Source organism: Bombus pyrosoma, linkage group LG9 (assembly GCF_014825855.1).
Source record: "Bombus pyrosoma isolate SC7728 linkage group LG9, ASM1482585v1, whole genome shotgun sequence".
NCBI classification, from domain to species: Eukaryota; Metazoa; Arthropoda; class Insecta; order Hymenoptera; family Apidae; genus Bombus; species Bombus pyrosoma.
In genome coordinates this window covers 10,089,663-10,114,823 of record NC_057778.1, presented here as the reverse complement: position 1 = coordinate 10,114,823, position 25,161 = coordinate 10,089,663, and the positions used below count along the sequence as shown (strand labels likewise).

The window sequence follows — 25,161 nt, the reverse complement described above, 5'->3', positions numbered from 1 at the left end:
GAGGAACTGTTGCTGGACTCGCGAGTCTTCGATTGTGGTATCGAGGGTGTGGAGAATGGAATATCGTCTGTGGGGACGACTGGTGATTGAACAGTGTTTCGGGCGTTTGAGGTGTTAACGCGCTCACCGCGGATCAAATTTTCATCTTCTGCAGTGACGTGCGAGGGTGCGGATGAAAAAAGCGGTATATGCGATAACATCTTTCATTTAAGAAATTTCTATGAGAATAGTAGTAGAGAAATCTGTACAAGTGTGAGAGTTTCGTTTACTGATCTCTTCCTTGAAAAAAGAATCAGATAGGAAATGAGCAATAGAAAATTAATTTTACCTTCTAATCTGCAAGAAAAAAGTATAGTATCCTGCTACGTGTCTTTCAATTGTTTTGCTGTTTTCAATCAGAACGTTGTAATTTCTCGTCACCTTCCTCATTGAATATTATTGTCTTGAATTGTTTCATGCAAACTATAGAAAATTAATATTTTCATCTTTCTTATTTTGAAGCTTCCACACTGCAAGAACAAAAACCCTCCTTCCTCGGTTTCTCCTTCCGCATGGCGACTTTTCGCTCTGGAGGCGACCTTAATATAGAAAAAAGTGTCGTCCCTCGAATTTACGACACCTTCTGCACGACCCCCGAGGGGGGACAGCGGGGATTACGGGCTGAAAATATGAAGGGAACGCGGTCGAAAACGTTATCGCGAGGAAGACACCGCGAAATCGTTATCTTTCATTTTTCACCTCATAACGTCGGGACAATGACGACCGGCTCGAAGCATTGTCGTCGAGAAGGCAGCCTGCTGATGTTCCCTTTGCGAGAAAAAAATAAAAAAGAAAGGACAAAGAGGAAAGGAAGAAAAGAAGAGGACACAAAAGGCGAGGGTAGACACCCCGAGAAAGATCTCTAACCCCTTTCCAAAAGGGAGACTACGATTTCCGAGGTCTGATTAAAATCTCTCTCTCTCTCTCTCTCACACACACACACACACACACACACACACACACACACACATACACACGCTCTTCACGATATGAACATTTGAACGAGTATAAGCTGGATGTTTCTTCTGGTTTCGTTTGTTCTGTTCTCCTTTGACGCGACTGGTTTTTTGGTTTTCACGGCAGGGTTTGTTCCGAGGATATTGAAGACGCGAAAGATTATGTTTCGCGTGATTATGTCCCCCTCTGTATTTTCCTACGTTTTTCTTTCTTTTGCTTTTTCATTTTCTTCGAGGCACGGGCGTTGTTTTATGACTTTGATGTTGGTTTGTGGCAAAGCTGTATGAAACGTAACGAGGAATCGCTAATTAGCAAAGTAATTTCCGAATCGCGAATGTCCTGGTAAATGAATTACCCGGTAAGCGTAACTCTTAGCGAATTTTTCACTGCTCTTCTTCCTTTTCGCGAAATTTATAAAGAGCGGGAATTGTGTTTCGTTATCGCAGAAGTCACCAAGAACTTGCAAGGATAAGTAACAATATAAACAGAATTACCACGATCAACTTTACTGATCGACAAAATCCTGGCGCGTTAAACTTACCTCGTTACAGTCTGCCTCTGGTCGTATTTAACTCATCGGTACCATAGTCATTAAATCGGCCTAGAAATAATCGAAAGAAAGTGAAATTATTTTCAAGCGTGTCACGCATTTACTTATATCCCAAACGCACGCACAAGCATTATGAAAGAAAACCAGGCGTCGCCCTTCAAAAATCAACCCTTCAGACGTAACTTTCGCACCTGTTCCAACCCCAATGTGTGCCGATTTCCCTTGCACTCGTTCGTTTTCGCGAGAGGATCGCGCTCACAAGCATGAGCACCTTAATGCGCACTGAATTATTTACAAGGCGAAGCCGCGAGCGGGCGTCGCCGCGCGTTTCCGCCGTCGCGTCTCTCTCATCAGAATCCTCCTGGGAACCATTGCGCCGCGTCTGTACTCGTGTTACCACGTAACGGATTATCCAGCTCCGGGCATGATGTACAATCTCCATAAATCGACGCGTAAGCGCCACCTTTTTTACCCTGTCCACCCCGCGGAAACGTCCGCCGCGTGGAAAATATTCGTCGCAGGCAAACTCGTGCAAGATTCATACGACCTTGGGACGACACTTGTCACGCTTGATAATCTGCTCGAGATCTCGTGTGTCTTTTTGCATGAACTACTCGTGCGAAAAAACGTCGAGGATGACGGAATTGATCGGGCTAAAAGACAGATTGCAGTTAGATCGCGTTCGCATCATTTCTTCTTTTGCCTTAAATGACATAAAATCTTTTTATTCTAAACCTGGCTCCTCTTGCGCGTCTGAATTTAATATTAATCAAATTTTACGAGTCAATCGATCTTCGTTTATAATGTATTGTTCGTTACATGTAGCGCAATGAGAATCAGATCAAAATATAATTGTTAGAAGACTGCTGAGAGTTTAGCATCGATTAAATTAATCGTTAAATTAGGCAAAGTTTATGTAGTGATAAGTGAAGAACGAGATTAGAATAAAAAATGTAACGGAAGCTGTCGTATAGAATTTATAAGGTGCCGATCTTGGTTTATCGTGTATTGTTCGTTACATGTAGCGCAATGAGAGTCAGATCAAAATATAATTGTTAGAAGACTGCTGAGAGTTTAGCATCGATTAAATTAATCGTTAAATTAGGCAAAGTTTATGTAGTGATAAGTGAAGAACGAGATTAGAATAAAAAATGTAACGGAAGCAATCGTATGGAATTTGTAAGACGTCGTAAATAAAAATAAAATTGGAAGTCCCTCGAAGCCTAAAGGCAAGAAGTAATAAAATACATGCGTACATACAGGCCACGAATCACAAATTTGATAATAAAACTGTTGAAAATGACAACGTGAGTTCGTGCTCACCAACCATGTGCAGATGCGCCAGTTACAATAAATAGTAATTAAAGCATAGTTCTAGATACAATCGATAGATTTAATCGGTAGGTTTAAGATGTTCTTTTGTTCTTATCTCTAGTCTATGTAAGAGAGTGCAATAAAGGTTTTTCGTCTGAGAACGGTGTGATAGATTTATGCAAAGAATAAAATAATAGCTATTGCGATCCCACCTATGAATACAACAATAACAACAAAAACAAATACGATTTTTAAAGTACATTTTACAAGCGAAGAGTCACTCGATTATCCTATTTCATTTAAAATTGTGGAACTGTAAAATGGAAGTCTACAACGATTTGTAATTTGTCAAACCTATCGATATTATTAATTGGTAAATTATTACGCGTCACAACACCACTGACTATCATTTCCAACGACATACGAACAAAAGCGTATTTACCTTTCACCGATCCATCATAATTATCCTGATTAAACATCGTAAGATATCCAAGCAAGGGACATCTGTTACGTAAGAAACACACTCGTGAGAATTTCAAACACTTCACCATACGACGCAACTTCTATCAGACATCCGATAGTTGTTGAAAACGGAAGTGAAAAACGAGAAAAAGAGGCAGCCTTACGGCGATTCTACTAGACGATCGATTAAAAGAGCATCCAAGAGACGAGTCGTATTTCCTCTGGACGATAAAAGACGATAAATATCGTGGCCAATCGTGTCTCTCCGTGGTCGCTTGAGCTGGCTTCCATTTGCACCGCTCGTAAAATTAATTGTCCGTCCTCTTCGATCTCCTTTCGCCCGGAGGAAGAGCCGAGCTTTCATTACGGGACCGTTTAAAACCGGTGAAAGAACTGCCGATTCTCTGCGATCAGATAGAGGCTAATAGGGACTCGAATTCAGAGATCGTTCCTCCACTTTGCTTCTCATTTTTCTCAATGGGCACGAACTCGAAAGCTACCAACATAGCGGTGCATACTTTCGTCTTTGAGATGAAGAGGTTCCTTTTAAATGAAATTTTTGATGAGAAATTTGCGAATGGTTAGGTAAGTGGTTTACCTTGAGTTTACTTTTGTAGCGTCGATGTGTCAGACAGTAGTTGCGTCTATTGAGATGTGTATAATTTTATGTGCTAGACTTAGGTTAGATATAATGTAGTAGTAGCGGAGTAGTAATACTTGTATGTGAATATCAATGTGTGGCAGTACGTATATGCGCGGCGTTTCAAAAACGAATGAATGTAAACGATTCGGTCGGTTAACAGTCGGATATGGAAGAAAGTGGTGAGACGCGTGCAAGTGTGTATCGATGAATATCTTTGAAATCGTTTATCAAATAAATATAGGACTATTCCAATATTAATTCCAAGTGTAAATTTAGTGTTCCTATATCATTATTTCGGCTATTGAGATCCAACATTATCAACAGGATCTTTGCGTTTTCTTCGCTAGTTCGATGCATTTTAACGAGTTTCAAAACCCGAGGAAATTTAATCAAAGTAAAATAGACGAATGCGAGAACTGGACAAAATCCAAATAGTCGTTCGATGGAAACGAACTGATCGCGATCTCTGACGAAGTTTAGGTAATTGATAGTTGGAAATAGGCCAATCGAATATGGCCGTTTCGTGTTTAATTGAATTCGTCAGAGTCTCGTATCGAGCAGTACTTTGATTCGAATCTTCTAATCCGTGGTAGTCTGAAAGAGCTCACTCATATTAACTCATTAAGCGCTAATGAACCTGAAACGATACCCCTCTGTCGGTCGATTCTCCGTTGCAAGGCGAAGAACAACGATGCTCTTGCAGTCGCACGCTTGAAAAACACGGAACCGGCAAAATCGCCGACAGATGCGCGTCTTATCGAGTTTTCGAGTGAAAATGCTATTGAATGGGAGCGAGTCATCGCGGTGAAAATAGCTCGCAGTAATTCTGTTTCTTTCCTCGTTTGTTACCGTCACGATTTTCTTCCACTTCTCGTCGAAATGTCTAAGCTTTCGAAGAAAGTTTCCTAAGACGATTACAGTTGTAACCTGTAGACTCCAGTTTTTTTACATTTCCCTAGCACACATGTCCAGTCATCTTCTTTTCTTTAACTTTCCTTCGGCCCGTTTAACGAAAGTAAATAACAAATTTTCCTCGCTGTAAGAAATTAATCAACATTTCCCCGCTACGAATATATTCAACGTTCAACGGCTCTCTCCAACTTTTCAACCCCGAAATCCACACACACACACACACACACACACACACACACACAGATGTATCCATTGCCAATTAACTCGGACCACACTATCGAGGACAGCGTGTGGATCCGCCAATAAGAGATCGCGCGCGATTAATCTCGGTTCGTTCGTGGATCGAGAGGGCCGTGATTACGCGGCCCCCGATATTACAACGCTCGATTCACCCTCCATAAATTCAACGGTACCATCTATGCGGCGCCATTGCCATCGAGAATGCTTTTTCCCCTTCGAAACGTTGCGAAAGACAGGAGAAGAGAGTTTTTCATCGCTGGAGCGCGACCCTCGAGCGGCATTAAACCACTTGTCGTGGAATTCCCGTATAAACAATGGGAAAAACGTGTACCCTGCACCAGCTGAAAATCGTGCAAATAGGAAAAATGCAGGAAAAGCCCGCAGTGCAACGTGCAGGAAGTTGCAAGAGGAGTGGAACAGACGAGTCGGGGGTAAACTCGATCGAGACGAGCGAAGAAACGTCGCTGTAACCGTGACGACGGGGGCTTTCGAGGGGTTGAACGAACTGAACTGACTGGTGAACAGTGTGTTGAACGCTGAGACACGTTCGAATTTGTTTTTTGAAGGGTACGAGGGTGCGAAGTGGGCAAGTGTAGAAGGTTTATTTCGACGTGAATTTTCGACTAGCCATAGTTTTGTAGTTTTGAAGCGCTTCCACGTCGCTTTCTTCAGGTTACTTGCGAAAGATGGCAACTATATTTTTGTTAAATCTCAACTCTGTCGTACAATCGAACGAATTTTGTTAATAAAATTTCACAAATCAGAAATTAGTATTATGTATTTGTAGTTAATTTTGTTACAAATTATTAATATCGCTTCAGCAAATTTTCTCAAAGTAAAAAAATTATAGTAAAAAGTTTGATAAGACAAATGAGGTTATATCTGTACCGAAGTTATATCTGTCCCGAGCTATACTCCGAAAGAGTTGCAAAAGTTGTACGATTTTCGTCATAGACCTATAGAAAACATCGTCGAAGAAAAAGAAGAAACAAAAGGATACATACTGAGATCGAATTCTTCCAACACTTTCACGCTCTACCCATAAATCTTCAGGCAAGAAACCATTACAAAGTCATCATGAAAATATCCAACACACGAAGCTTTATTGTTCCCATCTGTGCCTTTCCTCCTAAGAACTTCTAAACAAGATTTTTTCCATTCCGGAAAAACGTAACCGAGTACTTGGTATAAAGAAAGAAAAAATAGATTCAAAAGGAGGAAGAAGAAGAGCAGCAATGGTGGCATGGTTGTGTGCACAAGCTTCTAATTGCTTTCTCGGGACGATTAACGAACAAAGAAGGCACAGTAGGACGGCTATTTGTGGAAACCGGCCAACTGGCTGAGCAGTTACGCTCGACCTTCACTGGCCGACAGCAAAACTCGGGGAACGGCTGCCGGTTTCTCGCGAAGGTTTCTTGCGCCTTCCATCTCGTCCGCCTCGTCCTCTTCCGTGGATTTTTCTACCGGATCCTGTTCCGCCTATATACGGCTGTCGAGAAGGAAACAATCGAGTGGAAAGACTTTCCGTTTCTTCGACTCGAAGAGGAGACTGAATGTTGCACGTGAAATCTTGCGCAGCATTGCTAGAATTTTTAACGGAATCTAGGCAGAGAATTGAATAGAATTTTGCTAGAATTTCTGGGGGAGCAACTTTCAGCAGAACGACAGTGAAGTGGGAGGTGGAATATTTTTAAGAAAATTGAAGGCATAGGATCGTCGTCGAACGACAAAGTCGTGTCAAATTTCTAAAACTTTGATACCGAGGTTTTTTAAATGAAGAGATCGCGGATTCGCGAACGAAGAAATAAGATGTTGAGAAATAGTACAGATGATAGAGATAATATAGACATACGTATGTGTAAATGTGATATCTAGAGGATAGGATGATGGGGAATTGATCAAACGAAGACAATAGCTTCGTTAAATTCTTGAGAATTAGGAATCTGGAGTAAAGATCGAAGAGTAACTTAAAGAGAAAATTCAAGTGAGCTGAAATTCCAGTTTCAGAGCTTGTCGACTTTTGCTCCAAATATTTCGAAATTTCCTGCATCTTCGAACTCGATATGGAAATAAATTTAAAAGGAAGGAATAAAATTAATTTTTCGCGGAAACTGTTTCCTCGAAAAGAATGTATCGCGGAATTATAACGAACCTTACATTGCAATTCTGCGATCTAATTGCTCGAGAGAGAGAGAGAGAGAGAGAGAGAGAGAGAGAGAGAGAGAGAGAGATGGGGGGATTCGTTAGGGAGTAGTTTTGAGGCTTTCGTTGGTGCATGAGACGAGCGGCAATGAATGAAAGGATAAACGAAGCGTAATTGCGCAAGAGCGAAGATGAATTAAACGCGCGAAAATACGGTGGTGGTACGAAACACGCCGTAAATTGTGCGTCGTTAGCATACAATGAAGGGACACGATACGCAAACGTGTTTTTAATATGAGAAACGAGTACAGGGAATTTCTGGGAAGCTGACTCTTCCATAATTTGTTTTCCCTTTCCTAAAGGAAAGTTTGAAAATGTCGTAATACCCGGTTCGCGGCAATAATATTTCTGTTTGGATTTATAGGCGAAAAGTAGGTTAACAGAGATATTACGATTGCAATAGTAAAAATTATTTCTGTTGCAAGAACTCGAAGTGGAAGAACTACCTTGCTATGTAGAAATCTCTGAGTCCAGTGCTGTCCCCTTACATAAAATCTCTAATACATGTTATTGCTGTATATTTGCTATATACATACGTCGAATTGATATTTTAAACTTTGCATATTTTATATGTTTTTGTATATTACGTGGATTTTCGTGCGTTTAATAAATTATCACCAATGCGTGAATATTCGTGGTCCAGTGATAATTTCGCATAGAAAAGTACTAATAATTGTCGAGAATTGTGGGTCTTAATCGCCGAAATAAAAGTAAAGGAACACTAAGATTACACTTGGAATTCATATTAAAATAGTTTTAAATTTATTTAATAAACGATTTCCAGGATCTTCGTCGATATACATTTGCACGCGTCTCAGCATCTTCCATACCAACGAAACAGTTACATTCGTCTGTTTTTCGAGACGTTGCATACACACATACTTCCATACACTCATATTCACATACGTGTGTCACTACTTAGCTGCTAATCTAGTCCAGCACAGAAAATTATACATATCTTAATAACAATATTATTTAACGATGAATATCGTTGCTTTAATTGAATCAGTCCGAAGCGATGATAATCATTGTACGAAAGATATCGAACGGTTTCTCCATCTTTCGCAATGGGATTAAATTCTGCAATTCGTAAAAAAATATAAAATCTACCTTCGAGATACCTGTGGCAATTAAGCATGCCGGCTTCATAAAATACAGGAAAAGGAGAGAAAAAAAAGTGCATTGAGAGAAACGCAGGGTCGATCTCGAGGCAATAACGCAGCTGCGTTATCAATCTCACGGGCGAGAGCGCCGGAAAAGCGGCGATCCACGGTTATTTAATAGACGACCGGTCACGAGAGAAAGGGACGATGGGACAATCGAGCGGGCCACGGTCAAATCTGTTCGTTTTCATCCCCGTTCTTCCGTTAATGCGCCTATCTGGACGTTGCAAACTGCCGTTTGTTGCCGTTGGCAACCGTTTCACACGGTGCAACGTACTACACGTGAGAGGATAAAACTGGAGGACTTCCGGTCGAACGATCGGCGAACGGTTTACGAGTTTGAATTTTTTTGAATCTACAGCACTTCGTTTTTAACTATGTCGTGTCAGTTTGTGAAATAGATTAATCACAGAGGGAAATATAATTATAATTTTGGATCGTGTTGTACGACGAAATTGCGCAAAGAAAAGAGCGAATAGAAAAGATTAAAACGAAAAGGAATAATTTCTTGTAGGCAGGCGAAATTTTATTTATAGGAAACTGAACACTTGCATGTATAAATATCCGTTACAAGTATTCCAACAGAATCGCAGCAATTAAATGAAAAATACGGTACAAGAAAGATTGTCTAAAATGGAAGAAATAAAAGAAGCAAAAAGCAACTGCGAAGAGACCGAAAATGAAGAAAAGTATCAAGAACCACCACCGTTAACCGCCTGATCTTCCACTATGTCTGCCATCACGTACGTGCCTTAATAGCAAGAAATTGAAACCGACTCGCGTAAGAAGCTTACGATAAATTACGCACATTACGTACGGCTCGTCCCTCGCGGTTGGAATTTCAACGAGGCTGAACCAACTCACCTCTCGATCGCTCTAACTCGCGAATTGTTCTTAATTACCAGGCACGTACTCGCGCACGCAATTAGGTTAAGCCTGGTCACGGCGAGTAATCGAGTTCCGTTCACGATTTTCCTCCTATTTTATTTTATTTCGATTTAGTAGTTGCCGGTGATTTTCTTTCGTCGGTGACCACGTGCAATTGAAATAATCGGACCATGGTAAGAGAGTTGCCGCAATTTGTTAAGTATCAACCGTTTCCTCTGTGAAACTCGCGAGGTCGACTCGGTAATTTGAATAATCGCCAGATAACTGGCTGATAGAGTCTCGAGGCAGTCGCGTGAAATTAGCGTTTCCTCGCGGAATTTTTGCTTCTGGATAAAGTATTTGCTCCCGGATTGATTGATCGTGCTTTAATCAACGAGTTCTGGAACGCGAGCGTTTTGGTAAAAGTGAACATTTATGGGATTAAACTGAGAAAATTACCTAGAAAAACTTCATATCGAAGATAGTATCTAACGAAGATCGTGCGTCGAGTAATTGCCCTTTTTGAAGATATATTCGCTGTTATAAGATATTGGTAATAATTAACGATTAAACAAATTTCTACGAGAGGAACTATGTTCTTTTCGATTGCGCCACGATTTTCGGAATCACCCTATATAACAACCAACCGACTGCGATATTCCCTACAACGAAAACTTCGTAAATGTTCATAGATTCACCGCGCCAATTAAACTTGTAAATTAATCTGTAAATTAATTTTATTTGCTACTGTACGTTCTCACGCTTACCGTTCCTAGGGAAAATAGGAGAAGTCGTAGCATTTTACTATCAAAGCTTGCAATTCGTTTCAAAACGAAAGAACACCTTATATACTAACCGATCGCGATCTTCCCTACAACGAAAACCCTACGGACGTGGTCCCCACACACATCTCGATGCCGTCGAAGAAGGACCGTTCTTCGGTTGGTCGACCGGGTGCCTCACGAAATTATCACCCCCACCCAGTACCCTGCAAGTAGGCGTCCCGCGTTTCCCGGTGCCTACGTGCCGGCAGCCAGTTCTCCCAGCCCCGGTGTGCGCACTCTCGACGCGAGTGCAGAGTCCCCTTGCACACTGTTGAAGCACACGTGGCCACGCCGCGGAGAGACAGCCACGGCGTGCTCGAAAAGTCGCCGAGAGAGCACAGGACGATCCAGTCGGCGTAACCAGCCGGGACTATAGGCGCCTGTGCAGCTAGAGTCCGCGCGGTACAGTCGCGACTATAGTGTTTAACAAACGTGCAACCAGTCCATTCGCGACCGGCAGCCGGGCTGCACGCTCGAGAACCTCTTTGTCCGCCGTGTCTATAAATAATCCAAGAAAACGAGATCCTGGAGAACGATCGATGCCAAATCCTTCAGATTTTAGGTATTGGGGATGATCGAGATCCACGAGGACCGTAGTATCATGAATCCCTGAAGGACTTTACCGTGAACCGGAATCCATCAATTAGGAGGTTCATGAAGGAAGAAGCTTGGGCGGTGATTCTTTGTCTGATCCTTGGATAACGTGGATCGATGGTTCTTTGAACATGGCGCAGGTAAAAGGTGTGGTAACGCGAAAGGACTAGGAAAACTTGGAAAGAGCTTGAAGATTCGAAGGAGAAAGTGTTTGCGAGAAGTTTCGTCCTCTGGTGACGTGGGTCGTGATTAGGTGAAGATGAAAGGTCTTCGAGTGCGAGTGTCGATTATCTACGAACGTTCTTAGACAGTGTCTCGTTGAAGGTTTTCTAATATCGTCGAAGCTTGTCTCGATCGAACATATGAATCTCGCGATCGATTCTCACGATGAAGGAAAACGGGATCCACGGTAGTTCCCCAATTCAGATAGTTTCTGAAGGTTAACCGCGATGGTCGAGAGGAATGGCGCGTCGATCGGCCGAAAATCGCAACCGAACCGCGTACAATGGCCACGTCTTCGATACTACGCGTTTCCAAGACTCGACGGAGTTGGAAAGTTAGCGCGGATGACCCAGACTCAAGCGCGATCGAGCATGAAATCAATTCGAGACGGCGAGACGCGAAGCAGAGTGGACGCTGAGCGCAATTTACCTGGGGTCTCGCGAAAATCCCTCGATTCGCTTCCTCCGCTCTGCAACCGATCCCTCCTCGTCGCCATTGTCGATTCTGAGGGATCGATAACGCGATTCGTCTCGTGATCCAGCCTCCGATCCTTCGAACCTTGCTATAGTTCACGAACGATCCACGAACAGAGTTCAGAGTTCGGATAGAAGGGCAAGATACCGGAAGAGGTCACCGAAAGGTTCGACTCTTTCGAGATTCGCCGATAAATTCGATAAATTCGTCGAGGAAGAGAAACGCTCGAGGAGAAACGTTTCTGATAGAGGATTGTGTAGTTAACAGAGAAGTAAGTGCACTTGGAGGAGTTTCTAGAAGCGACGTCATCGATATAACCACCGCAAGACTGTTTATCGTTCGCCTGTCCTTCGTTGACACCGATTAAACGCGCCTCAGAGCGACGCTTATTGAGCAGATCACTTCCGAATGAACTGGCAGACAAGGACTGGCACCAGCCACGCTCCTGTCGATGCTACTTAAGGCGGTTTGCTACCACCTGCCAGTGTCTCTGACACGCGAGTACCTTGTTCTTCGACAGAGACCTTGGATCATTGTGCTCGCTCATCATTTTGCTATTGATCTACCATTTTACTACTTTTCTTCAACATAGACTGTTTCTTCTTCATGTGGTGATACATGACATCAGATATGGTGACCGGTGAACTGACATTTGGTGAACCTTGAATGGCCAATATGTGAGTTTCAAGATGATCGATCGTCGTTTTAATTGCTTCTTCGCTATTCTTCTTCAACGCAGACTGTCTTTTCTACGATATGATGTACGATATAAGATATATTGGTGAACTTTGGATTACCAATTTGTGAGTTCGAGCGGACGATCGATAGACTAATCATTGCGACCGAACATCTCTCTTTTTTTGCTATTCTCTTTGAGTGTAGATTCTTCCTCCTTTTAGTGTGATTTACCGTGTGAGTACGGCATTGGTGAACCGAGATACGGCGAGCTTCGAATGAGCTTCGATACGTGACCGACAAACAGGTGATTAATCGAGTGATCGAATGTTGGAAGTATTTGAAAAAAATCACGAACGTTCGAATTTTGAATTGTTCTTAACACTATATAATTAGTGCTTGCAATTATTCACAGCAGCTGGATTTTTTAAATAATCCAAATTATAACCGAGGTCTCTGACAATTTGATATACAGAATTTAATAGTTATTTAGTAGATGTTTAAAACTATTTGATGTTTCTCGTGACTCTCGTGCGACTAAATTTTTTCAAACAATGCGAATTCTACGCGACCAAGGACTTTACTGCAATTTAATAATTGCGGTTTTGAAATTATATAATATTTTTCCAGTGACTCTCTTCTCAGCTGGATTTTCCAATATGAATTCCAGGCCAAGGCCTTTGTAACAATTTAACACGAATGTTCGAAATTATTTGACGTTACTGATAGCTGCTTTCTAGTGAATTCTACGAATAATACGAATTCTAGAGGATCGAGGTTTCTGTGACAATTTAACGCACGTTTGTACGATCTTTTCAACGTCAAGTAGCTTGATTGGACTGAATTCTTCGAATAATCGGAATCTTTGGTGATCGACTTCCGTGTAACGTTACGACGCACGCGTCTACGATTACTTTCGGACTGCTAAAATTTTTGGAATTTTGTTTTTAACGTGGCACGCGCGCTTGCGATCCTTCGTTACGACTCAATGATTTCCTCGAACAGAACTCCATTCAGACGATTTTATGAAACAAAGAAGACACTTCTGCCGCGTCTGCTAAATTGGTCTCGTTTAATAATCAAGATCTCGGTGCATAGAAGCGTAACATCGCTATGATTCTCTGAGACAACGAGTTGATCAAGCTGACCTCCTTGTCAAACCCTGAATCCCAAACGACCGAGCCGAGAATCGCTAGAATAATCAGGATCTTCCTGTGCAATCTAAAGCAACTTCGTCTTGGAAAGTCTAAAAATGTCGACGCGCAGCGTAGCAGAAAAGATCGTACGACGGAAAGTCAAGCTATACGTAAATAAATCTTAGAAGATCAAAAAGCTCGAATAATTCATCGAAGCAATAGTCAACCAAAAATACATCGTGTCGTACTTGCAAAATTTAAAATATAGCTAAGAATCTCGTCCGATTTATTTAAACCGGACATTTTCAATTACAAGATTTAAAGAAGTTTCTGATCAGCAGACAATCCAATAATCGATTCGAGCTTCAAAACGGAATGCAGTTGAGAACGTCTTAGACAGAATCAATTCCCTGATCGAGGCAAGTTGATCGTGTTACGTTTCGGAATCTCACACAGTCCCGTGATTCTCTGCATCATTGAACAAGTTGACCGTCGCGATCTCTGGCAGAGTGGCGCTAAAAATACTCGGCCATTGGTGATTCGACTCGATCGACGACACGATTTCCACGAAATCGTATTCCAGAAACGGTGGCGCGGCCCTCGATCGTTCGACGAGTCGCAATAAAGAATAATCGACCGGGCCTCGAGGCCGACAAGGTCGCAGGAACGTTGACCGATCTTTCAAGATCGCGCGGCAGACTCGACGTGAAGCTCGATCGGTGGATAAACGAGGATAAATCGAAGGGCAAGTCGTGGCATCCCTGACCAACGTCAAGCAACACACGACGGTACTTTGGCGAGACGCTAAGAAGCGTTTACACGCTGAACGTCTAACAGGAAAATCGAAATTTACGATCGAATGGAGGATCGAGCGTGAAGCAAGATCGGTGTATGTATGAAAATAAATTCAAGAATAGATTGCGTGACATCATCGATGCGAAAGAAAACGACTGAAGACATTTGAAAAGTCGTGAAAGGTCGTTGACCAATGTCAACGAGGGAAAAATCGACAGTCCTGATGAAGATACACCGAAGATATGAAAACAGAATCTAACTTCAAGATCGACAAGCTGTAAGATGGCGGATATTAAAAGGACTACGTAAATTCAAGAAATTCAAGATCGCGTGAAAATGTCGAAGTTGAATAAACGAGACATAAATCAGAGAATAAATCATGCGGCATCGCCAACCATTTCACGAAAATCTCGACGACTTAGTGGCGCTGAAGAATAAAACTAGAGCTGAAGATCCTGTTGAAGACGCGATATTAAACTCGATTAATAGTTGAGCGAGAATAAATCACGGCGAAAGTCCTATCTCCAACGAATAAACGCGACTAAATCGAAGGAGTAGTCGTGTAAAAACGCTGACCAACGTCAACTAAGATTCGACGACGTTTTAGCTGAGGACGATACGCGAGAATAGAATCGAAACGGCGCCATAGTGTCCGTTCTGGAACGAAGAAAGCCATTCTGTGATCGTTGCACCTGTCGCTATCTGTCAGGCTGGTAAACACGAGGCAAAACCTTGGGACCCGTTCGCGAGCTCCTCGACCTGGACAGTTAAAGAGTAAAGAGGGTACAGCACACCTGACTCGAAGCTTCTTTCTTGCGACAGCTGCGTGTTTCGGCCGAACACGGTTGACAGAGACGTGATTGTTACGTTCACGATCGTGTTGGGTTGAAGGTGGAAACTGGAGGAACTGAAAAAATTGATTTTTCAAGACTTCGACATAATCGTCGCAGATACGAAAAGTTTTGAAGAATTGGTGAGAAAGAGGAGAGTAAAAAGTTGAAATTGACGAGGAAGAGGAAGCTTGATCAGAAGATGACTTATCTTTCTGAATAAATTTAATCATTGAAGTGGATGTTGCGAGTAATCGTGAGGATCTTGTTCTCACGTAAAGGACAACTTTGTAAGTTGATTATACAGGAAGTTTAATTTAGAAGGTAAGATTGCTCGAATCAAGATCTGTTGCTACGGATGCTGTAAAAAGTAACCTGTTTTAAGGAAAGGAATAGATCGATAGCAGTTTAAGGCAAGTTGATAAATATTGCGAAGATAACGAAGCGTAGATATTAATCGCGAACAAGGTTCCTATGTTAAAAATTACCAAGCTACAGATTTCTCAACGAAGTTATTAACTTTCTAGAAATGGACTCATAAAGCGCAAAGCTACGAGCTAAAAGGAGTGTTTCGCCGAATTCCCAATGGTCGGCGTTGATCATACTTATAATTAACATTGATCGTGACTTCGATACTTCTACGAAGATTTCAATCAATGCTATAAATAATCGATTGAAGCGGCAAATATACCTCGAAACACTATCGATCGAGTATCGACCGTATCCAAAACGATCACTAATCGTAATTCCAACCTTTCAATAAAAATTTCAATTACCACAAACACTGGTAGAATGTTTGATCAATTTATTAAAAAGATATTTTATCGAATCACCGATAAATGACGGAAATTACACTTGAAATTAACATCGATCGTATATCTCCAATATTTCTACGGAAATTCTAATCAGCGTTATGAACGCATCGATCGAGTGGAACGATATTTCATAGCCAAGAAGCCACATTAATCATACTTAAAATAAGCACCGATCGTAACTTCAATATTTGCGAAGCTAGCAAAACTTCCAATCAATCGCACAAACACTTGTGCACGTATTCTCGAAAGGAAACGCGAGAGACCACGAAGTGACGCGATTTGAATCAACACCCTCGCCAAAAGCAGACACCCAATCAATCCGGCAACTCACTCAGCCTCGAAACCACGCCTCGTCGACGACGTGCAGCACAAACAAAGCGAAAGCCGAAGCAAACACAGCGACGATCGTTGCGGAGGAGGCGCGATACCGGTGACTTGACCACGGGCAAGATCGACGGCCGAATGACGTCAAGGTTTTCGCTGGAACCTCGAAAAGAAGGAGAAAAGAAGGATGCAGCCGGATCGCTTTGTGCCTGCTGGAAACGTTAAATATAGCCGGAAGAATTTCCGCGGCATCCACGCGCTCTTCATTCGCTTTGCTCGATTTTCCTAGACCGCGATTTATGCGAAACGAGTGCAAGACCCCTCTTTCGACTGTCGTCGTTGTGTCGCGTGGAGACTACCGCAGCTTCGTGTTACACGGCTGTACGTGAATTAGCTCGGTTTTACTTCTAACGTTTCGGCTAGTGGATTTCCTCGAGGCATTTGCGAGAGGAAAAATGCTGATCACCAAGTATACTACTATCCTGCTGCAGTCTACCAATCAACATATTCTCAGGTGAGTCGAAGGAACGTTGCGCTTTTTTGAGAGGGAGGGGTGATGTTTTTACGTTTTATGGTACTACGTTAAACCGGACTTTTCGAAATTTTTATTTATGGAATGGAATTTAATTTATCTCTTAACTATATATTAGATCGTCCGAAAAGTTTCTTTCGTTCTATAAGGAAATAGTGGATGCACAACATTTTCCGTTTTATATTATTTTATCGAATTACGTATGATTCATTTTGTTCTATCAAAATAAGGATAACAACGTTTGACAGATTAGGTTTCATGTTTGTATAAAGATGCGTCGTTGTAAGAGACGTGTCTTGTGTAAAAGGAAGCCACTTTTCGGACAATCTACCATTAGGTAAGACTTTGCGAATTTTTGTTTTATTACCGCGATTTCTTCGCGATGGTTTGGCTGGAAGAATTTAGACACTCTGTATAGTATATGATTATAGTCCCTCGAGTATCGATAAGATTAAAAAGATAAAGGTCAAAGTTAAAGGTTGTAGCTGAAGGTTATGAAATTACGTAAGAGACGCAGAACTTTCTTGAACTTCCCACGTAAGAATATTACGAACATAAAATGTTAGATTATATAGCGATAATGTCGACGATATTTTTATACTTATTTTCGTTCGTGCTCGATGAATTTTCTTTGTTCGTGCTCGATGAATTTCCTTCGTTCGTTCGACATAGAAATTCATATGGTCGACTTGACTAAGTTTCTGGTATATTAATATGAAATTTCACTTCAAAATCCCCCTTCTATTAATGGAGATTCATGACTTATCTCAGCCCTTTCCTAACTGCCCCTAGTGATCGTAGAAATCAACAGAGCGTCGATTGACAATTACGAGTCATAATTAATACGAACTTCTGACGTCGGTAACTGGAGCTGGTAGATTTCATTTCCGCCGATTACTCTCCAGAATAATTCAGAAGGATAAGGGAGGAAGGTAGCTCGGCGGTGTAGAGTCTTCGTCGGTGAATCTTCTTGAGAAAATTTTCTCAAGGAAATTCGATAGAGACGTACGAATCTTCCGCTGCATATTTGAATCTTCAATCGAAGACGAAGTTATTAAATTTCTTGTGTAGAAGAGAAATCTCGAATACGTTATTAAGTTGATACATATAAAATATCGTTCTTAAAATCAAGCTTTAAAAGAATTTATCAATTTAAAAGACTAATTAATTCCATTATTTCAAGTTTATGCAATTTCTTGTAGTCATATCGCGAACCAAATATTGTTTGTTTTGTTAATTAGCCAGCTACCAGATGATAAAATAGTAACACGATTCTGTGATTGAAACGATACTCGTAGTGACACAGAAGTAAGTGATAAATCTGTCAAGGATCTGTCTGCCATTTCAATACAATGAGAGATCTTGAATCTCAAGAGGCACGAACTAGACGTTTCATGTATCTCCATAGTACGAGATCCAGAAGAGTTAAATCTTAGCATTCGATTGAATTCCCTTTTGATCTTGTTCAGTTTGCATCGAATGTCTCATTTGAATATCGTCTGTCATTGGGAGAAACGTCGATCGAAGTTGCATCTGTATTTCCCAACTCTTCTCCAAACATCCAAGCATCATATTTCTATTTATCGTTGATTTATTCCCTTCTAAATACGCGCTCTATGTTTCCAAGAGAATATCAATGATCTTTTGAAAAATATTAAAAATCAATTAAAGTCCCATTTAAATACGTCTTCCTTCTTTAAAAGATTTTTCGATCCACTCTCAGCTGCTTTCTATTTAAAGTTCCATCTAGATAACCGTATTTATTTGAAGCTACTACAATAGAAAACAGGTTGTAATATTGGCCGATTTTTGAATATTCTTCAATGAGAAACTAAAAATTTTCTGCTTCCAAAATTATTCACAACCTGGAAAAATTAATTTACGCGTGTTAGGCCACCATTTTTGTCCCGCGTCAGTGAAAATCTTCAGCTCTCACCCTTCTCAGCTCTTCGTAGCAAACTTCTCTAAATTCAAAACCTGAAACTCCGTCGTCACGCAAACTTATTACGAGGAGAAGGAAAAAGAGAGAAAGAGAGACATAAATCCTTTATATTTCAATAAACATGCACGCGCGCCATCGCAATCTGTTTTCTTCGTCTCTTTTACAACTTTCACGTAAGAGGGCGGATCATAGCCTACCAAGGCGATAACAGATCGAGCTTGAAGCTCGTTCTGGCTGTCACAGATGTTGTCTGACGATATCGACGATATATACGTAGACGTGTATCCCTCCGTTTATAGAGGAGCATCGAGGTTGGAGTTGATCGGACGAGGATTTAAATTGAATGGCGTCGAGTCTTGGCGCGATCGCAAGTTCACGGTTATAGAGGTCGATCGAAATTTAACTCAACGGTGATAAATCGAGTCGCACGCGCCGAAAATGGAGAGAAGTTTCGGCATGGAAAGTCGAACGGGCTACACCCGGAGTGTCGCTGAAATTGCCGCGGTGCACATTCTTCACGCTTCTTTTTGGAGGTTCGCTTTTACGATGTCTATATCGATTATACAGCTAGTTCCTGATTTCTCTGTGAAATGAAATGGCACGTTCTTCGTCAATTTCAATATACTTTTCAGTTTCCCTATGTTGACATTTTTCTGAAATTTCCCAAGTTTCTTGGTTTTTGTTATTCTACAATTACAGTTGACTAGTAAAATTTCCAATATTATTCTACGAACCGTAGATACGTCCAGTTTCCAAAGCGTCGTCGTATCTCTCGTCTCGTTCCAATTGCTCCCACTAGTTTTTAATCGAAAACTAACTCTAATCAAGTCGAAATTCCTATGTACTAGACACGTGCATGTCCTTCCTTTCCTAAAATATCATGACAAAAGAGCCGAGGTATATCCTCCACAACAAAACATCAGAGAAATTCTTCGAATTGCAACGTTTCCACCGCTCGTCGTTAATTCCTCTATCACTAACGACGAAACTAATTCGAATCAACCGAAACTGTCACCTCCCGCGCCTTCGTCCCCTGCAGGTACAGTTAAAATGGCTGGCAAAAAATACGATCGACCGCGAAACACGGAACACTGTTCATAGCGCGAGAGATAGCTGTAAATCTGGCGTGCAAAGGCCACTAATGAAAGAGGGTGGGAATTTATCGTCGATATAAATTGTCCCCGGATGTCGGACATCCGCCGGCGTTTGCCATCGATCGCGTTCCTCGCGAGTCAGAGGAAAAGAGACTAACGAAAAAAAGAGAAGAGGAGAATGGAAAGGGAAGGAACGATTCCGTTTGCCCTTTATTGGTTCTCAGTGGTAGAGATTAAGTCTCGAAACGAAAAGTTCGTTTTAATTAGGCGATCGAAAACGCTTGGTCGAAAGATCGACGCGAGTGCACGCGAACTGCAATAACGAGGCCTCGTTAGAGGGCCTCGATGAGATCAACCGTTCTATTTGCCACTGACAAACGACCGTTCTCGCCGATGTTCTTGCCTGTTCGCGGTTTCGTGAACGCAATTACCAGGCTGTTGCTTCGGGATGCTGTGCACCCGTTGTTTTCAAATCGCGCTACTCTGTGTGTGTACGTGTGCACAGCTCGTTTTGGATCCTCGCGTGGGTGATTACCACTGATTTCGAGCAGGTTCCTCTTTGAAAGAAGTCTATTTCGCGGTTTTCTTCTCTTCTTGTTTTTATTCCGTTTGATTTCCTAGTTAACCAAGTTGTAATTCCACTCTGTACGAAAATTTCCGTTTAACACGTTCGTTGCGTGAGAGTTTCTACGATTCGGTAGAGAAAGTTTAGCAATATCGAGATCCAATAAATTCAACGTCCTCCCACGTGGTACACCTTCTACCCATTCTTCTACCGATCGTTCGCCAAAAATGGTCGCCACCGATCGCCGAACCAGTGCACGGAACACGCACAAAGAACCCGGACGTTCCGTTCTCGAAATCGGTTGACAAGAAGCTCCGTGAGAGCTTCTGTCGCAGGATGAAGAATATGTTAATGGCCGCGTGTCGTCGAGCGGAGCCACGTCGTAAAAGGAAGACGGGCCCCTTCTTGTCGACCAGTCGCAGAAGAGTATCGTTCAGACCGTTCTTTTTTTGCTGTTGCTCGTCCTTTGGTAGTGGGCCCAAACAAGACTTCCTTCGATCTCCTCTTCCCTTCATTTAACTAAAACGTGTTCTCGTCGAGGGGCAAGCGAAAAGAATGGCCCTTTGTGTGCATAAAATCCGGACTCTAGCGTCTATAGATTATTAATAGAAAATTAAAAATTAATTCTCTTATCCTCAGTTATTACTTATATCGAGTTTCCTGTTAACTTTATTACAGTAGAATCTCTTTTATCTCAGCTGGTCGAGACGTAGCAACTCGCCAATTTTTGTTATTACATTTCTTAATTAATTGCTCCGCTATTCTACTATTTTCTATCGCTTTAAACCTATAGTCCATCTAGTTACACGAGACACCCCGTAGAATATATCCGAGACGCCACTTCCCAGTGGCAATTAGTTTGCAGAAGAAGGAAACGAGTAATCCTTTAAAATTAATTTTTTTTCTAATTTTCTTAATGGTCCTGTAATGCTGCTTCTAGTACTCTTCTTGTTGCAAGAGTTTAGCGGGCTGAGATGGTGGCTAACTCGATCTTTTCCGTACAAAGATAACACGTATACGTGTGCGTAGTCTGACGTGTTTAATGGAGAAGATAAGATGATACCAAGGATCACGAGAGAATTAAAGGAGACTGTGGCTGCGTAGATATATAGAGGCGGAGGAAAAAAGAATGGGTTTGCAGTTTTTAGATAGTTCTATTCGTGAGACTGTTACGTAGACAGGAGATTGAATTGGAATTGTTGGAGAAAGATAAAGGGACCGTGGAATGCGATGAATGAGCGTAATGGAATAGTGGGTGTACTGTGACACTTAGGTATCTAGCGGTTCACATGCAGTGGACGCAAGATGAAGCATGAGGAATGGTTACCATGATGTGGTATATTAACTGTAATTCAGTGGTTTAATGTTGGTCTATTACTATTATAGTACCACTTTACTATTGTCGTAGTACTATTGCTACGATAGTACTACTTTACTATTATCATGCTAGTACTATTCTGCTATTGTACAATTGTCTTGCTCTTATAACACTGTAGCATTGTTACATTACCTTCTTGTAATCTTAATTTACTAATATTCTATATTCTATGCAGAATAGTGATCTCGAATATAGTTAGCGCTAAAGGTAAAGATCGCTGCATATCTCTATATATAAATATATTTTATTTCCGTTTGCCTATCCAGGTTCCATTTACAGAGTTTGCATAAAACACGAGCTTAAACATAAACAAAATACGTAGAAAATAACAGAACGACATGTTGAGGTCGAGGTTGACTGATTGAAGAACGAGTGGATGAATTTGTAATAGAAAAGTATATTGAAATAATTAAAGGTAGAAGTATAAGTATAATGTATAAGTTTATGCTGATTCGGATTCTTACTCTCTTGGTGTCACTAGACAATGGAATGATAGAGAGCACGTTCATATTTTTATAGCAAAAGAACATCACCAAAGAAGTTAACTTTATAGCTTGGGCTAGAGGCTACAGGGAACATAAATAGAAATCTGTTTATTAGTTCCTTTGTTGATAGACCTTGCGACCCAAAACATAATGTATATTCAAGGGTACAATAATATGCACCGCTCCTTATTTAGAATATTTCTGCATAATAGCAGTCTCCAGGTCACGCATATACATAAACAAAGATGTAGAGTTTTTCTTGAAGTAGTCACTTCAACAAGACAGAACAACAATCGTGACATAATCTAAACTCTATCAACTGTGCATACAATTACTTGCACCTGTTCTTATGGTGTGTATTATTATCTACCTCTGTAAATCTATATGTTAACACTGTGATTTATTAGTATAACGAATAATTGACGATCTAAACAGTTTCATAATCTCTACGAAGTGTAGATTAATATTATCGCGTGATATTAGTCGACGACTCGTATTAAAACGAGAAGAAAGGAAGAAACAAAATCTATCCCCGACGCGACGTTTAAAAAAATTCATTTACTTCGCCATTACGTTTCGCATACAGCCGCAGACGAGCAGTGACAAAGGAAAGCTTTCACGTGCAGTCGTTCGATGCGTGCTCGACTTGTTTTCCATTCGATTGTCTCGCGGCTCGGTGTCGCGCGACAACGAGCGTACGCACGCGGGTACAACCCGATGCAATTTGTCCCTTTGCCGACTGGGGTCTCGTCTGGCCGTGGCTTTAAAGGCGAAACTTTTAATTAAAAAGTAACCATCGGACAGCGGGGGAAGAAGAACGACTAGCCTCGAGCAATTTGCTGCGATATAAAAGTTCTCTTCCTGCTCCCACCGTATAGAATCGCCGGAAACGACGAGGGTGTACCGCCAGAAACCAGAAAATCGCTGGGACCACCAAATTGACGGCGTTGCAAAAGAATCTACGCGCGATTTCGTCCAAGTGAAACCTCTCGGATTTCTCTTTTCTACTCAACGAACGTTGTCGTTCGACGATAGAGCGTATTATGCTTCTACTCGTAGATGTTGTTAGAGCGTTCGTTAGTTTCATACCGAGCGAGGCAATTCATACAAAGCATCAAGAAAATGATCAGAATTGTAATACTTTTACAGTGTAAGATTACAAAATACATTAATACTTGAGAAAACTTATTCTAAACGTACCACGTAGTGGCCATAAAACGTATTTGTACATCACTGCGTTCATACTTTATGGTATAATGGTTAATTAGATCCAACTGTAATAAATCTCGTACTTTCAAACGATTACAAAAATTTAATATTAACGGCGCTACGTGTAATTATTGAAATTTGATGGAAATGGAATGTAAAATCTAATAAAAGAATACTTCGTTGGAGAAAACGGTGTGTACTTCTCGTTGCCACTGTATACGTTATACAAAGCATTTTGTACGGCATACGGCACGATACGATTGTCACGATCGCATCGTTAGAATTAAAAAAAAATGCCGAAAATGTTCGATGTAGAAGTTATAATTTGCATATCGTTGTTTATTGCAATCACGCGTACTTCACAACAAATCACAGTAATTATCTGCAGATACAAGAAGTAATTAACGACTCCAACAAATCCCAAGAAAAGAAGATAAAAGAACACCGAAAGAACGAATATCGTGAAGGAGCCATAAAACAGAGCCCCCAATGAAACGGTCGTAAAATGTACGACCATTTGCCAATGAGGAAGACGAACTGTCAGCATATCTCGTAGTTAAATAAAACAATGCTTAATTAATTCATTAAACGACGTCCTCGGGTGGCTAGCAAGATGCTAGGTCCCGGTTTCATGATCTCGTTCGACCTACGGGGGATTCGTGGTGCGTGTTTCTAACGCAGACGAGTTCCCGGGCAAAGGTACATCCCGCGGGAGGCGAAGTCAGAAGCGGGGAAGAGCCAGCTATTAAGCCCACGGGATAAGACTTGGCACTTCACTTCGTACGCTTACTAATTAAATTATTCCAGAAACGCAGCGCGCCGCTACCCGCCCCTAGAAGCACCATCCACGCTCCGAGGGTGTTTGCGAGTGTGTACGACCGTCCGAAATGCTTATTCTGATACGGTTGGACAAGCGTTCTATGGATACCAGAAGTTGTGTCGTTACCCAGGATTTTTGTACGTGAGATAGAATTTTATACTCTGGTTTGAGACGTTTCAGAAAGTTTGAGGACGTTGTAGAAAATTTGGGATTACAAAAAGCAATACGTAGTTTTTCAGCTTGGCTATACACATTTGGAAGCTAATTTAATAGCATTTCTGAAGATTTCTGATTTTAGTATGAGTTGAGTTTGATCGTGTTTAATCGGGTTTGATCGGGTTTGATCAGGTTTGATCGGGTTTGATGGATTGGCTTTTGTGCGAATAGTCAGAGTTACATACTCGAAAGTCAAACTGATCGATTCCATTTCCTGAAGATTCCTTGATTTTGATTATCAAGAATCTGGCTCCCCTGTTCTCAAACCTCAACAAGCTGAAACAAACTCTTGCAACTTCAAAACTACCAATCGATTAACGCTGATAAATAATCGTCGGCTATTCGTGAAATACGTCTACAGTACCAAAACCGCTCCATAATTCCAGAAATGAACCCCACGAAGAAGCGAAGTAACTAACGTGTTCCATCTTCGGTACACGAAGGAACATCAGCATTCCGATTCAAAAAGCAATCAAAAGAGACGCGAAAGGCTGGGACCAGCGCGTACGTGACGTGATTTCCGGGAAACGGGATTCTACTCCCTCTGTTTCACCGTGCTACGAAAGTCTGCGGTCGCTCGAGAGCACGGAATTTGACAGAGACGAAGCTTCAGATATGACGGATAAGAGGGTGGAGCGATGGAAAATGGCCTGGCTGGCAGACAACAAATTGTTCGACGGATACGGGCGCGCTGATATAAGCGGAGGAAACTAGACGAAGTCGTCCACCGCGGCCAATTGTCGCCGGGTTGAACGATGAAGCTTGGCATTTATCATGGAGTAGCTGGCCGTGGCTCGGGTGATTGGCTTCCGATTGCGTGCTATGCTCGTCGATCATCCTTCGGATCCTGTTGCTCCTTGAAAATTATGTCGTTTTAATATT

The 25,161-nt window shown here is 41.5% G+C and overlaps 1 protein-coding gene across 11 annotated transcripts in view; it reads left to right on the top strand.

Moving 5' to 3' along the window:
• The window catches only part of LOC122571183 (protein sprint), a 209,019-nt gene that overhangs the window by 109,077 nt on the left and 74,781 nt on the right, over positions 1-25,161 (top strand). The window contains exon 1 of one of the 11 annotated variants that reach the window (XM_043734601.1): positions 10,427-16,552. The exons of the other annotated variants lie outside the window; for them this stretch is intronic. Coding sequence (XP_043590536.1) covers positions 16,494-16,552 — 59 coding nt within the window. The 5' untranslated portion in view covers positions 10,427-16,493. Of the gene's footprint in view, positions 1-10,426; positions 16,553-25,161 lie in introns of those variants that run through there. 11 annotated transcript variants of the gene reach the window in all.